Raw genomic sequence first — 15,059 nt, 5'->3', positions numbered from 1 at the left:
ACGACACACACAGCAGGACCAGGACAAGACGGCCGAGGAGGCCGGCGACGATGACGAGGCTGGCGGGAGGGAGGAAGGGAGCGGCGAAGGGCTGCAGATGCTGGCGCGGGAGGGCTCGCGGCTGCGTGGGGCGTCGGGCAAGAAGGGCAAGGCTGGGAAGACTGGGCGGCGGAAGTTGCAGGCTTCGCGCCGGCGGCTGTCACCCGAGCCACTGGCGGTCCATCGGCCGGCCAAGGTGCCGGCCAGCAACCCTCCGGGCCTGTGGAACCTGGGCAACACTTGCTACTTTAACGCGGTGACCCAAGTCCTGTTTCACATCCCAGCCTTTCGCGGCCAGCTGCGCCGGCTGGCCCGGTCGGTGCGGGTGGTGCTGCGGACGACAGAGAGCACCGAGCTACCGAATACTCTGCAGAATCATCACAAGTTGGTGCTGGACCTCGACGCGCTGTTCGTGTCGATGGAGACGGTCGGCCTTGCGGCGGTGCCGTCGCCCGAGGAGGCTGCCGGCGCGAGCGAGATTTTGGCTTCTGATCCGGTGGATGCGGGCACGCCGCCGGACACTGTGCAGCCCAAGGATCCACAGAGCGGCGAGACCTCGTCGACCGAAGTCGACCAAGACCTGGAGGCCACGCTGCCGCTAGACGCGTCACAACCAGGCCCTGGTTCGAGGAGTACGACGCCGGCGGACGAGACCAGTGGGCCGATGGAGCTTGGTGGAGATGATACCGTGGTGCTTGAGTCTGACGACGACGAGATTGTGGGTCTTGGACTCGACAACGATAAGCCTACCTCCAGCAGGCGCGTGTTGGCGCCGTCACCAGAGAACGAAGCCTCGTTTGGTGCCGTACCCGACAATGCAGGCGCGGCGCGCAGCAGCTACCATGACTACTTTGACGAGCACTTTTCGAACGCGGTCCACCCGAACGCGCTGTTCGACCATCTCAAGAGCGTGTTTGGCTACGGGCAGCACGACGCGCAAGAGTGGCTGCGGTACCTGCTCTCCACCATTGACGACGTGGCCGAGGCAGTCCAGAGCCTGATGGTGTCGGCGGAGAACGAGGAGCAAACTGTTGCTAGCACCGAGGCGGTAGCAGGCAGAAGTGCCCGCCCGCCACCGGTGGTGGTCGGGGTCAAGCGCGGCGAGCCGGATGAGGTACGGCTGGTGCCTGCGGGCAAGCGGCGGGTCGGGGCCAAGGTCGGCGAGCCAGTCGACGACCCAGGGAGCGGGGCCACTGTGGTGCCGAACCCGATTGCGGAGCAGTTTGCGGGCAAGCTCGTCTCGCGCATCCGCTGCTTTGGGTGCGAGAACGCAACGTCGACGACCGAGGCCTTTCAGGATGTCTCGCTCCCAGTCCGGCGTGCCACGTCGATGTCGTGGGCGCTCTCCCACTTTACCAAGACCGAGATGCTCAACGGGTCGAACAAGTACTCCTGCGCGTCGTGCAATGCCAAGAACGAAGCTGAGAAGACCATCCACTTTGCCGAGCTCCCGCCGATCCTCACCATCCACTTTAACCGGTTCTCAATGGACATGTACGGCACACCGCGCAAGATGAATGTGCACATTCCATCGCCGTCGGTCCTCCGTCTTTCGCGCTGGTGCACGCCCGAGTGCTCTCAGCGCCTCGACGAGTTTGAGCTTTTTGGCATCGTCTTCCATTCCGGCTCATCGTCGGGCTCGGGCCACTACATCTCGTACGTCAAGTGCGCGTGGGCAGACCCCAATGCTTCGCCGGGCGCGCCTGCTCCCGCCATGGGCTGGTACCTCTTTGACGACAACGACGTGACGCCTGTCGACGAGGACGATGTCCTCCGCAAGATCTCGCCTGCCTACTCGATCCTCGCCTCGAACGCCTATGTCATGTTCTACCGCAGGGTCGAGGCCGAGCCCGGCCCCGGCAAGATAAACTGATGGACAGAGTGCCAGCACGTAGATGAGCGGAGTAGGAAGAGCTATGAGTAAGCAGGTGGGGGTGGAGCTGTGGTGCAAGTGCCTAATACGCCTCTGGAAAAGAAGGGCTCGGGCGACGGCCAGCTCCGATCGCGCGTGTTCGGGGCCGACTCACACGCACCATCCGCAAAAGTAAAAAAGTGCAAAACAGTCTCCAAACCAACCAAAATAATACTTTTATATATTTTGCAACGTAAAACAGTATATATTTTGAATTTTACTGTACAAAATCATTTAATCATGTAAATTTAATAATGTGTTTATATAACTATAAAGTGTGGTCTTTACCAAAGCTTCTCACCTGTTTTGCCCGGAAACCCCCACATCGCGTCTTGGGGATAGCGTTCCCATCGCGTCTTGGGGATAGCGTTCCGGGAACGGTCGCAGAACGCTGGCGCCCAGGACCGTCCCAGGAACGGTCGCAGGACCGTTCTGGGACCGTTCTCAGAACGGTCCCGAACTTGGCCTTTAGCACCCTTCTCCCCCCTCCTGTCCGCATGCCGTAGTCTTTACGGAATCCCCTTGTGTACAAGTTGTAGGAATGTCGTGGGTACACACATGCCAAGTGTAGACCCTATGCGCTGCGCATTGCGCATGCCAGGCGTCGAAAACCGCGCGGGCGTCGTGTTCAGCCGCCCGCCACTGGCCACGGCGAACGGGAACGTTCCCACAACGTTCCTGGCGACCGTTCTGGGAACGGTCGCAGAGGGCGCGGATGATTGCGTCGCAGACGGGCCCGCAGCCGATGCGCATCCGCCTGCAGAAGGCTGATCGAGTGTACAAAGATCACATCATACTCGCCGACTACGAGATCCCCGACGTGTTCAACTTTGAGATGTTCTGCAACTAAGTTGTGATGCATGTTTACGGCGACCCAGTTCCGCGTGACCACGACTTGCTGCGGGCGGACCTGGTGCGCTGCAGCAGGAACGGCGGGCTCGGCCACTCGCTCGGCAGCTTGCCGACCGCGGCACCGTGCTCCTCCGCTTTCAACGATTCGACGAGAGCGATCCACTCGCTCTGTCTGCCATTGTCGACGGCTTGGTACAGCTCCATCACGCCACCCAACGCAAATACGTCGTGCGCAACCGCCATGCTGGCTGTTGAGTTGACACAACCAGGCGCGCGTGACCCGTCGCGCACCACACGGAGACGTGCCGGGTACACGGTTCCGACCGGCCGCGCAAGGTCAAAGTCAATGAGGTAACCTTTGCCGTTGTTGCCAAAGACAACGTTGCTACGGCGGACGTCGCCATGGACAATGCCCGCGGCATGGAGCTTCTTCAGCCGGGCCGCCACGTCGTCAAAGTGGGCCGTAGTCACGCCCGTGTCGTCGACCTCAACATCGGTCACAGCCTTGGTGACAACGACAGCAACATGACCAGGTAGCGCCTCGACCGTCTCGTTGTGGGGTCCGTGGAGAACGGTGAACGCTTTGTCGACCACCATCAAGCACATCCGCAGCTCGGGCGACGCAATCGTCCACGCATCCAGGTTCGGCCAGCGGCAGGAGGAGGGGCGGAACCACTTGAAGACAAATCCGGCGACAACCGCCACGTTGGGCCCAAACTGCTGCGGCGCAAGGCTTGGGTCCGCCAGGCGCTTGACCATGATCTGGGTGACCTCGGACATCGAAACTGCAAAGCCGGCCACAATGTCCACGTACGATGTGAGCGAGTCGGTCTTGAGGAGGCCCACAGCTACATGCTGCACCTGGTTTTCGCCGACAAGGTGAGCTGCAAGTTGCAGCGAGATGTTGGCGCCGGAGTTTTCCGGCGTGGGAAACGACCCAGAGAGTGAGAGGATCGAAATCACAGCAGGGTAGCCAGCAGCAGCCAGCCCCAACGCAGAAGCGTACGCCTCGACTTGTCCCCCCTTGGAGGAACTGCCGGGCTCAAAGATGCCAAAGCCGAGCTTGACTTGCTGGGAGTGGAGGCCCCAGAGTACGTCCGGCTGCGCGTTGCGGAGTACCGGGTGTTCGACCCACATCCACGTCCGCAATGGGCTTCGGTTGAACACAACAGCATCAGCACTGCGTGCGTCCGAGGAACTGGGATCATGCGAGTCTTCGCGGCTCTCGCGCGCATTTGTCACCCGAACCGGAAACTGCTCCAGTTGCGGGTTGGTCAGTTCTTCCTCCGCCTCGCTCATCGCGGCAAGCAGCTCGGTTGCCCGACGGTTTGAGTCTGGACGCGACGACGACGATCCGGACTGGGCCAGCTCCGACGTGATAGCGGCCAAACGCGTTGTTGCGCGCTCGACTGATGTCGCGCTGGCAATGACCTTGTCGAGATCTGCTCGATGCTGCAAGCAAAAATCCAAAGCACTGGCCGTGTGCTTGGCCAGCTCCGTGTCACTCGGAAAGGAAGTCGAGATCTCGTCGCCAAGAAAGACGTACAGCGACGACGTGAGCTCCGAGAGGAAAGTGCGTTCGAGATGGAAGGTCTGCATTGGGTCAGCATCAAGCCCGACACACGGGCTAGAGCTGGAGGTGAAGACCAGAGGCCAGAGTGATTGGGTGATGTCACGCACAGCCTTTTGCGTAGCAGCCTGCAGGTTACCAACGCGGCTAAACATTCCCAGGGCGACGTTGTGGTCGAGCTCGACAAACTGGCAAATGGGCGGAGAGGCAGCAGCGCCACTGCCGAGGTCTTCCGGCCCACTGGCAAGATCGGCCACGGACAAAGCTCCACTGCTTGCCGAAGGTGACTGGCTCTCCTGCTCCGGCCATCCAACCATCTTCAGGTGCCCGGTCACCAGCAGAGGGTAGAGTGCTGCCGGATCCGAGACCGGCGATAGGTGTGACGCAAAGCCCTTTGCCCTAGACTTGGAGGCCGCCCCGTGCGGCTGAATAATGCCGATCTGCGGGTGGAGCTTCTCGTTAGCCGGCGAGGCATGGGTCAGTTCTTGCGAGGCGAGTTTGAGTCGTGTCGTGATTGATTCGATCTCGGCCTCGCTGGCGCCACACGCAGTCGCTTCGCGCAGTTTGGCCTCGAGCACAACAACCTTGGCCTCGGCCACCCCAACCTTGGCATGAGTCACACCGACCATAGCCTCGGCCTTGTCAACCCTGGTCTCGGCCTCGTCGACCTTGGCCTCGAGCACGACAACCTTGGCCTCAGCTATGCGCACCTTGGCCTCGGCCACCCCGACCTTGGCCTCGGCCACTCCGACCATAGCCTCGGCCTTGTCAACCCTGGTCTCGGCCTCGTCGACCTTGGCCTCGGCCTCGTCGACCTTGGCCTCGAGCACAACAACCTTGGCCTCGGCCACCCCAACCTTGGCATGAGCCACACCGACCATAGCCTCGGCCTTGTCAACCCTGGTTTCGGCCTCGTCAACCTTGGCCTCGGCCTCGTCGACCTTGGCCTCGAGCACAACAACCTTGGCCTCGGCCACCCCAACCTTGGCATGAGTCACACCGACCATAGCCTCGGCCTTGTCAGCCGTGGCCTCGGCCACGTCGGCATCCGTTGCGACTCCAGCATGCCGTGCGCCAATCACTGCCTCGTGCCTAGCCTCGGCCACCCCGACCTTGGCCTTGGCCACCCGGATCTCGGCCTCGGCCACTCCGACCATAGCCTCGGCCTTGTCAACCCTGGTCCCGGCCTCGTCGACCTTGGCCTCGAGCACGACAACCTTGGCCTCGGCCACCCCAACCTTGGCATGAGCCACACCGACCATAGCCTCGGCCTTGTCAGCCGTGGCCTCGGCCACGTCGGCATCCGTTGCGACTCCAGCATGCCGTGCGCCAATCACTGCCTCGTGCCTAGCCTCGGCCACCCCGACCTTGGCCTTGGCCACCCGGATCTCGGCCTTGGCCACCCCGACCATAGCCTCGGCCTTGTCAACCCTGGTCTCGGCCTCGTCGACCTTGGCCTCGGCCTCGTCAACCTTGGCCTCGGCCTCGTCAACCTTGGCCTCGGCCACTCCGACCTTGGCCTCAGCTATGCGCACCTTGGCCTCGGCTATGCGCACCTTGGCCTCTGCTGCCTTCTCCCCCTTTCCCTCACTCATGCAGCTGTCGTACGCCGCCAGGGCAGAGTGGTAGTTCTTGCAGGCCGTTTCAACACCCCTTCTTGCCCTGCATGCATCCTTCCGCGACCTGGCCGGTGAGTGTCTCCTCGCGGTGCTTCGCGCCAACTACGACCTTTTTCTGTACCCACTCACCCCTTGCCTTCCCCCATCCACCCCCATCCCACCCCCAACCACCCCCCCACCCAGCCGCACGAGCACCTACATGTCTTGGAGAAGATTCACACTCATAGTTCAACCATGAACGAGAGAGGAGTGGTGTGAGAGAGAGAGTGTGTGTATGTGCCCGGGGTCTCGCGAGCCGCCTGATCACCCGCCTGATCACCCGCCTGATCACCCGCCTGATCGCCGCCTGATCGCCTGCTGATCGCCCGCCTGCAAGGCTTGTCGCCTCGTAACGGCGTCAGCAAGCCTTTCGCACCGCCACCTCTCTCCGTCGTTCTCTTCTCGCCTCAGCCATGGTATGTGCATCACAACTTCCCCCTCCTCCCCCCCCTCCCCCCCCCTCCTTGTTACCGCCATCTCCTTCCTGCAACTCACCTTGCACACCTCGGGCAGGAGCGACTGTACCATATGTCGCAGCTGCGACGGGTCATCGACGCCCGCGAGCTCGACTCCATGGTCTTCTACGAGCCGGTGGTGGTCAAGGACGGCGGGAAGGAGTTCGACGCACTGTGCGCGGTCTTCCCGGACGCCATATATGTCGTGCCTCTCGGTTCGTACGACCCGCCCGAGCCCATCGTCCTCGTCGACGTCCAAGGCGTCTTCACCTCTGCCCATGACGGCGACCCGCTCACTGACCCCGAGCTTGCCGCCGTCTCCATGTCCATCACCATCGTGACTGGGCAGCGCCATGGCGCCGACGCCGAGCTGCACGATGGCGACCGCCTGCGGCTCGACGCCTCGCTGACTAACCTTGGCGAGTCGCTTGACCGCTCGTCGCTCCTCCGCGCCTCGGCGTCGGCCGTCAACGACTCGGGCCTCTCTGCAGCGTCTGCGGCTTCGTCATCAGCCTCGAGCGCAGGCCCGTTTGCTGGCACCGATGCTGCCGACGGCACTCGCCACTACCACATCCACACCACACTCCGCCTCTCCAAGCTCCTCCACTACATCGAGCGAAGCTGGACCGCAGCCGTCCTGGCTGCCGCCATGCCGCGGCGTCGCCGGCTCGCGGACCCATCGACGCCAGCGCAACTCCGTCGCAAGGAGCTCTCAGCCTTTTTGAGGACATCCAGTCCGAAATTGTCTCGGCCCGAGATCTCGCCACACGCTTCCGCGCCGTCGAAGAGCTGGCCCTCGCCCTCGCCGCCGACCGCTGGCTCAAGCACGAGTTCTGGCTCTCGTCGCAGCTCCTCACCTTTGTTGTTGACGAGCTGGAGTTCTACCTTGCAGACACCGAGTTTCGCTTTGACGATCCCGAGGTACCGTGGCGCGTCGCCGGCCCGTCCCGCGCCGACGAGCTGGAGTACGCCATTGTCCTTGTCCAGCTTCTCGGCGCCGCCGTTGATGCCTCTCACGGTATTGACGGCCGCATGTCACTACTTACTCGCGTCGAGCCTGACCTCGACGACATCCTCCGCATTGTCCTCCGCGATCCCACAGAGATGTTCTACGCCGAGAATGAGCGCGGCGCCTCCTCCACCCAACCGTCCTTCTCGCCGAGTCTGCTCTCGTTCGACGATGACGATGCCCTCGCTCCGCGTCCGCCATTGGCCTACGGCCTCGGTGGCGCAAGCTCGGAGCTCACACCCGAGCTCGTTCTCAAGCTCCGCGAGTACTACATCGAGTCGGCCGCCTTTGTCTACAGCCTCTTCTACTTGCACCAGGAAGCCGCGCTCTGCGAGGTCCCGCTCTCGCGCAATCATCCACGCACCCTTGTGGCCCTCCTTGTTGACATTCAAGGCTTTGTTGACCTCTCTGGCCGCATCACTGAGTATTGCGACTGCCGCGTCGGCGAAATCGTCCAGCGGCTCGCCTCGCTCATGACCACTTACTCGGACGCCGAGGACTCGGCCCGCGGGCCTCGTGCCTACAAGCTCGCCAAGCTGCTCGTTCTTCTCACAACTTTCTCCAAGCCCATCCACGCTCACCTTGTTGCCATGCACACCGAGGCTCTCCTCTACGTTGCATGCACCCCTGAAGCCTACGCTACGCTCGACCCGAGCAATCCGCTGACACCGCACCTCATCCAGACCTGCCGCGACCTCGCTGCCGCCGCCTCGGTCCCGCTCCGCAAGCTCACCGCTTCATAGCGCACTCGAGCACACCGTGGATCATTTACTCTTGGCTTTTGGCAACGATAAACTCGGTGCACCAAGCCGCGGCCTCGTCGACACAGTACGCGCAGTGCGCGTCGCCGACGCCAAGCAGCTCGTACCGGCCCTCCTTCGAGACCTCCAGCACGCGGCTCGGCTCGTCCATCTCCACCCGCCACACCTCATCACCGTCGGTGTACGCCACCCGCCATGGCCCGTTGCCCTGGGTATCGATTCGGATGTCGGCCGAGTCGCCCGAACACACCACGTACTCACCGCCCGAGAGTTGCGCCCGCGGCATCGGCAACGTCTCCACGCTCACCATCCCATGCGCCTCGCCGCGTCCGCACAGCGAGTCGTGCACCTCCAGCAACTCGTACACCCCGGGCTCGGCAACCTGGATCAGGTGCCGCACCCCAGTCGCAATTGACGTCCGCAGCTCAGACTCGCCGCGCCGCTTGTACACAAGCTTAAACGGCGCCACACCCTCAAGCTCCACCACAAGCGAGACCACGTTGTGGGTCGGCCCGGCCGCGCAGAGCTGGCCCGACCCGACTCCACCTTCAGCTTCGCTGAGGAGCACCGCACGCGGCCGCGCGTCGACCACCACGCTCGCCTCTGCCAGCGTGCCGGGCTCGGACGCGCAGTACGCGTCGGCCACCCACTGCAGGCCAAACTCTCCCGCTGACCGCGGCACGACAACGTGCTCGTGGCCCGCCACCTGCTCGCGGACCTCCTCACTGCTGCCCAGCGTGTATCCGAGCTGGAACGGCGGACTCCCCTCCAGAACCACGTTGATCACGTCGTCGACGCACACAGAGAGCTGTGCCACAATGGCAGACGGCACCGGCCGGAGCACAACCTCGGCAGTCCCGGATGCACTCCCGCTGCATCGCGAGTCCGTGACAGCCTCCACCCAGTGCCGGCCCTCCTCATGCACCTCGATGAGGTGCGGCGATGTCTTGAGCGTCAGCTTGTTCACCACCGCAGCCCCGCTCGCTGCGCCGGCGGGGAGGAACCAGTGCTCCAGCTGCCACGGGCCGATGCCCGATGCGTCGAGCCGAACAACTCCGGCCGCGCCCGGGCAGAGCGCACCGCCGCCCGACACACGCACCGCCGGGCGCTCTAGGTAAGCCACCTCCACAGAGCCTGACGGGTCGCCAAAGCATACCCCATCGAGCACCTGCTCTACGTAGTAGCTGCCTGTACTCTCCACCGCAATCTCCGTCCGCCTCTCTGACACAAGCGCCGTGTGCCTCCATGACGGGTTCGCCCGGTTGCGGACCTTGATCAGCGTAGGCAGGACCGCAGATGCGCCAAGCTCGATCGCAATTGTCACCTTGTCGCCCGGGCATATTTGTCCACCGTCGCCCACCGCGGAGAGGCTCACCTGCGGACGCTCTGCCAGCAGAATCCGCAGCGGCGTCGCGTCGACTGTGCCCTCAAAGTTGGCGTCGACTACAGAGACAAGCTCGACTTGAGCGACGCTTGTCACTGGGATGCTGTGAATCCGGCTCCGGAGCCCGCGCTCCACAACGCTCTCGCCGTTGATCGTGTACCGGAGCGTAAATGGCGGCGTGCCCTGTAGATGCACGCGCATCGCAGACGCACCCGAGCACACACGCACAATGCCTGCCTTGGGGAAGCTCATGCCTGCCAGCGACTCACGCGGCGGCCACTCTCCGTCGTCATCGATGCCGGCGTACGTCGACGCTGGCACGCAGAGCGCCGGCATGTTGGCCCGCTTCCGCGCCACACACCTCATCAGCTCACTTCCGTCGTCTACCGCGCTTGCTTCGTAGAACACGCCCGCAACCGTGGCTGTCGGCTCCCGCTCCGGCGACTCGCCCGTCGGGAGGAAGAGCGCGCGCTCGCCGTCTCCGAGCGACGCAACCGGCGCAAACGCACAGTAGCCAGCCACATCGGCATCGGTCAGCAAAATCCGCGGCACGCCCACGGACGGCGGCGGAAGCTCCAGCCATGCCCGCGGCTTGGGCTGCAGACTCAGCGTCACGCATCCCGTCACCGTCCCGTGCGGGCAGAGCCCGTCACCCACCGCGCGGACGCAGACCCGGCTCGAGTGCTCCAGTTTGAACCGCAGTTCGTCGCTCTCGATGCCGTCAAACACCCGCCCGTCGTCGAGCTCCACACGAAACGGCGGTGTGCCCATGAGCGAGACAACAGCGTCGACGCTCGCGCCCTCGGCAAGCACCGCTCGCTCGCCGCAGTCCAGTACCCGCCCGTCGTCGAGCTCGCCCCACATCTCTGCCGAAGGCACTGGCAGCGCCTCGATCGCCACCGTATCGCCACCGTCGATGCTTCCGCTGCACTGCGCCTGAGATGCGTCGCGCAGCTCCAGCAGCTGGACCACTCCAGGCTGTGCCTGAAGTGTGTACGAGTGAGACGGGACAGTGACGCTTGCCAGCCGCGCGTGTTGGTCACCAGCCGCCTGCGTCGTGTAGCTCAGGTGGAACGGCGGTGTGCCTGTGAATGAGAGCGCAATCGACGCTGGCGCCCCGCCTGATGGCAGCGGGCAGACCGACCGGCTCGGCGAGCCTACAACACGAACGCTCGGTGGCTCGATGGCCTCGAACACAAGCGCTGAAGCACTCGAGTTGCAGTGCGCATCAGCGAGCCACTCGTACCGGATGACGCCGGGCTGCGAGGTGTCCACCGCATGCGAGCTCGCGTTTGCCGGCAGCGAGACCGCCTCAGCACTACCGTCGGCGGCCACTTTGCCAAGAGTAAACGGTGGATTGCCGTCGACGTAGATGGCCAGAGGATCGCCGACGCACACGGCGCCGACCCGTGGCTCCGCCCGCCACCGCGGCGCCGCGTGCCGGACCACGGTCACCTTGCCTCGCACGAAACCGGTACAGTGCGAGTCGGTGAAGATCCGCTCCGACGCAAGAAGGAGGCTCGACGTCGGCTGCGTAAAGTGGAGCAGCGAGACGCCGGTCTGGTTGAACATGCCGTACTCGCCGTCCTCGGTCACTGCCACCCGATGCGGCGACGCCGTGATGTTGAACAGCCAGAGGTAGAGCGAGCCATCCTTGGTTAGCGCCGCGTTCCATGGCGGCGAGCCCGAAAAGTGGACCACCAGCTCGGTCGCGCCCTCGCCACATCGCGAGCACACAATGCCGTCGTCGTCGTCATCCTCAGCACCAGCGCACTCGTCGCCAGCTGCTGTGAGCACCGCTTCGGGCCGTCCAGCAAATGCCAGCACTGCCGCGCCGTTGAGGTAATCTTCTTTGGCTGAGGCAGGCGAAACGGGAGTCGGCTGTCCGGCCGGTGCTGTCGCGCCCTTCGAGCTGTCTCCTCGCCGCACCACCTCGTCGTAGTATGCGTCGGTCTCGACGGCGGTGAACAGGCCACGCCGCTGGAGCGGAATGACAAGGCTAGCAAGGTCGCGCGGCGACTTCCACGCTGCACGTACAAGCTCCAGCACAAGATCAAGCGGCGAGTCGTGAAGCCCGCGGAGCGAGTCCAGAAAATACACCACTTCGCGGAGAGTGACCAGGCCGTCGCCCGAGAGATCCATCTCGACAAAGAGAAACTCAAGCGCGCCATGCGACGAGTACCGAAAGCCGGCCCCAGGCTGGCCCATGTCAAAGATAACACTCGAGACAGCCTTGAGCAGCTGCGGGATGAGTGCAGGCGCGTCCGCAGTCGCTGCCGCCAGCGCCGCCGTAAACTCGGCTTCCGACACCACTCCTTGCGGCGCCTCGCTGTATGCTCCGTCAATGACCGCCGCCAGCGCTGCCGTACTCTCGCCGGCAGTGGCGAGATCGTTGACAATGTCAGCCATAAAGTACCGCGGCACCGCATCGAGTGCTGTGTGGTCGCCACCAGTCCGCGACTCGGCCTCGCGGTAGACAACCGATCCAAGCAGGGCCACATCGGCATCATCGAGCGCAAGACCAGCCGCCTTGACAGTTTCCAGCAATGCATCCCGGCTCGGTGCGCTGTCCGCCACCACGCTGATGCCGGCCTGCGCCAGAGCAGACGCTAGATGCAGATCGCGGATCATGAGCGTGGCGCAGCTACGGTCAAAGGCCGCCCGCGGGAGCCCAGCATGGGCCGCCACACGCCCCCACTTGAGCGCCGCCGGCCACGCCGCCACCTTGGCCGCCGTGCCTTTGTCGAGCACGCCTTCGCCAGCCACCACCGCGTCCTGCACCACTGCCACCAGCGCGTCGCGCGCGACTGGACCATCCAACCGCTGGGAAGCCTTGCTAGCAAGCGCCCGAACGCCTGCCATACCTAGCGCCACCAGCCGGTCCTTCGCGCTCGCCTGCATGATTTCGACGTCGGCCCGCGGGGCGCGCCCGGCCGTCATCCCCGGCGCCGCAAGCATGGTCAGCGCCTCTTCCAGCTGAACGGTCGAGACGGCCGACGCCGCCGACGCCGCCAGCGCCGGAGCCAACGCTTCCGTCAGCGCGTTATTCTTAGGATCAAACTCGCGCACAGGCGCTCCGCGCGGGCCCGGTACGGCGCCTACTGACGCGTTGCTGGCATGCGGCAGCGCGCCGAGCTCGCCCAGCTCACCGCCGCTCCCGGCCAGGGCCACTGCAAGCAGCGGGAACGCGACCGTAAAGACCAGCGCCGGGAGTGGGCGGTTCGAGGACCACAGTAGGTACGCCACGGCGGCCGTCGCCGCCACCAGCGACAGACTCATGCCGCCAAACCACATCGCGCCCAGCGCGAGCAGGATGACCGCTCGCGCCGCCGCCAGCCGCCCCTGTACAGAGCCAAAGGCACACATGACGCACGGGGCTTCAGCACTCTCTGCCTGAGTGCTCTTCTTGTTCTTCGGCTCGCTTACCTCTCCGCTCTGTTTCCACCTCGCCGTGAAGCACTGGTGGGGTGGGAGGGAGGGGGGAGTGGTGGTGGTGCTCAACCCGTCCCGCCGCCGCTCGCTCGTCCAACGTGTCGCCGCCACTTTCGGCCGCCGAGTCGCACTCGCCAACCGTACGCGTTCCGGTGCCAACGCAAGTCATACTCATACACCAACACCGTTCCATCCCACTCATCTCTACGGGCAACCCTGGCCGTTAGAGCCCGGCTGCCGGGCTCACGCCATGTCGTCCAAAGTCGCGCCGCATAGCGGCCCCGCTCCGGGTGACGCGCGCAGAGCCGGTCGCCACGGACGTGGGAGCCGACCCCGCCGCGGGCGGGATCAGGGCATGACGCCTGGACCTGTTCCTGCCGACTCCAGCAGCCAGCCAGACGCGCCAAAGTTGCCGTCATTGTCTCAGCCGGCGTCCTCATCGTCGGCGTCGTCGGCATCGTCGTTGTCACCAGCTCCGCGGGCGTCGCCGCTGCCGCCGCCGCCACACGCGGTGCGATGGTCGCGCCACGGCGATGGCATGCGGCTGCGGCACAAACACAGCTCGTCGCGGCTACACGAGATTCGCACAGATGCCGAAAGCGGACCTCTTGGCGCCGAGTCGCTGTCGTCGTCGTCGGAGCTCTCGCATGATATTTTGCTCGTCAACGAGAAGGCTGACTTTGACGAGATCATGCGCAACATGCCCTGGATCGCCGCTTACCAGGCTGTGCTCATGACTTTGGGCATGGACCAGGCGGCCGGCAAGCGACGATCGGTCATAACCACCTTTCGCTCGCTCATGCTCTCACTGTTATTGTTTTCTGTTTCCTTGGTTGCATTCTACAATGCCACTCGCAACGAGCGGTGGACAATGCTCACGCTCATCGGCCTGTGGTACTTCCACTGTGGGGTCTTTCTCGGCGTCATGACCCTTCACATGCCCTCGCGCTGGTTCCGGCATCTGATCGTCTCGCTGGTAGTCCACGCTGCCGACGATCCACTCGTCTCGCTCTCGAGCGAGTCTGACGGTGGCCGTGGGTCAAGGAGTCGCAGCGAGGCCGTGCGCCAGCGCGCGCATGCCGACATTCTGCCGACTCACTTTCTCAAGATTCTCAACCATGGCTTTCGCTACCTGATGATTGCACAACTGGTGGCCATTACCTTCAACGTGAGCATTGGTGCCGCATTCTTCATCGACATCGGCACCGCAACCGATGTCTACATCTCAATCATCCAGCCTTTCGATTCGCTTGGCTTCAAGATCTTTGCCTTTTTTTCGAACACAGTGGCCACAGTGGTGTGGATCTTTCCGCTTCCGCCGTTCCTGCTCAGCTTGTACATCCTGCACAAGCAGTTTGCGCATCTCGCTGATGCGATTCGTCGCGGCGCCATTCCATTGCCGGAAGACATGGCGGTTACTCACCAGCGTATCCATCGGCGCTCGGTCTTCCTCACCCACTTTGCGCGGTGGCCCATTGGTCTCAACATCTCCTCGCATGCCGTCTTTTCCGTCTTTCTCTCCTACCGCATCGTGACCCAGGACTCGGCCGATATGGAGCTGTTGGTCATCGAGATGTTCTGGCTCTTGGCCGCCACCCTTGTTATTTTTGTCATCACCTTTCTTGCCGCCTATGTCCACTCGTCGGGCTCAGAAGCCATGGTCTTTGCCATCGCCGATGTCCACGCGCCGACTTTCGACATGCGGACCGAGCTGGAGTATGCACTCTCCACCGTCGAGCGCCGCGCCTCGGGCTTTCGCCTCGCCAAGACCTTCCTCATCACTTGGACCGTTCTCGCCAAGATCGTATCGCTCTTTGTCTCCTTCCTGGCCCTTCTCAACAACATGCGTGGCCGAAATTGAATTCCCTTGCCCAATGCCGCACGCCGTCGCCTCCCTTCCGATCGCAGCGTTCCGGTCACCCAGGCACTCGGCAACGACCCACCACCACATCGCCACTGTGCACCACCTCACCCCCCCCCGACTTGA

General features: G+C 63.7%; 5 protein-coding genes across 5 annotated transcripts in view; 3 read left to right on the top strand and 2 right to left on the bottom strand.

The window, feature by feature from the left end:
* Positions 1–97: 97 nt before the first annotated feature.
* AMSG_03833 (ubiquitin carboxyl-terminal hydrolase) lies at positions 98–1,926 on the top strand (the record flags this gene model as incomplete). The annotated part of the gene is made up of 1 exon (XM_013904283.1): positions 98–1,926. One exon carries the CDS (start codon positions 98–100, stop codon positions 1,910–1,912), a length of 1,815 nt encoding a protein of 604 aa, XP_013759737.1. The 3' UTR covers positions 1,913–1,926.
* An 889-nt stretch (positions 1,927–2,815) lies between these two features.
* AMSG_03832 (uncharacterized protein) lies at positions 2,816–5,976 on the bottom strand (the record flags this gene model as incomplete). Its single annotated transcript, XM_013904282.1, has 2 exons — positions 5,390–5,976; positions 2,816–5,137 (listed from the first exon to the last, which is right to left on the bottom strand). The coding sequence occupies exons 1-2, from the start codon at positions 5,966–5,968 to the stop codon at positions 2,816–2,818; spliced, it is 2,901 nt and encodes a 966-aa protein (XP_013759736.1). The 5' UTR covers positions 5,969–5,976.
* Positions 5,977–6,559: 583 nt separating this feature from the next.
* On the top strand, positions 6,560–8,303 carry AMSG_03831 (uncharacterized protein; the record flags this gene model as incomplete). Its single annotated transcript, XM_013904281.1, has 2 exons — positions 6,560–7,145; positions 7,196–8,303. The coding sequence occupies 2 exons, from the start codon at positions 6,560–6,562 to the stop codon at positions 8,236–8,238; spliced, it is 1,629 nt and encodes a 542-aa protein (XP_013759735.1). The 3' UTR covers positions 8,239–8,303.
* Positions 8,264–13,006, bottom strand: AMSG_03830 (uncharacterized protein; the record flags this gene model as incomplete). Its single annotated transcript, XM_013904280.1, has 1 exon — positions 8,264–13,006. One exon carries the CDS (start codon positions 13,004–13,006, stop codon positions 8,264–8,266), a length of 4,743 nt encoding a protein of 1,580 aa, XP_013759734.1.
* A 604-nt stretch (positions 13,007–13,610) lies between these two features.
* Positions 13,611–15,059, top strand: part of AMSG_03829 (uncharacterized protein) — a gene marked incomplete at both ends in the record, with an annotated part of 3,671 nt that continues 2,222 nt past the window's right edge. The window contains one exon of the mRNA XM_013904279.1: positions 13,611–14,919. Coding sequence (XP_013759733.1) covers positions 13,611–14,919 — 1,309 coding nt within the window. The remainder of the gene's footprint in view (positions 14,920–15,059) is intronic.

Source organism: Thecamonas trahens, assembly GCF_000142905.1.
Source record: "Thecamonas trahens ATCC 50062 unplaced genomic scaffold supercont1.14, whole genome shotgun sequence".
Classification (NCBI taxonomy): Eukaryota; order Apusomonadida; family Apusomonadidae; genus Thecamonas; species Thecamonas trahens.
The sequence above is the reverse complement of the archived record's forward strand: the minus strand, read 5'-3'. Positions and strand labels throughout refer to the sequence as shown.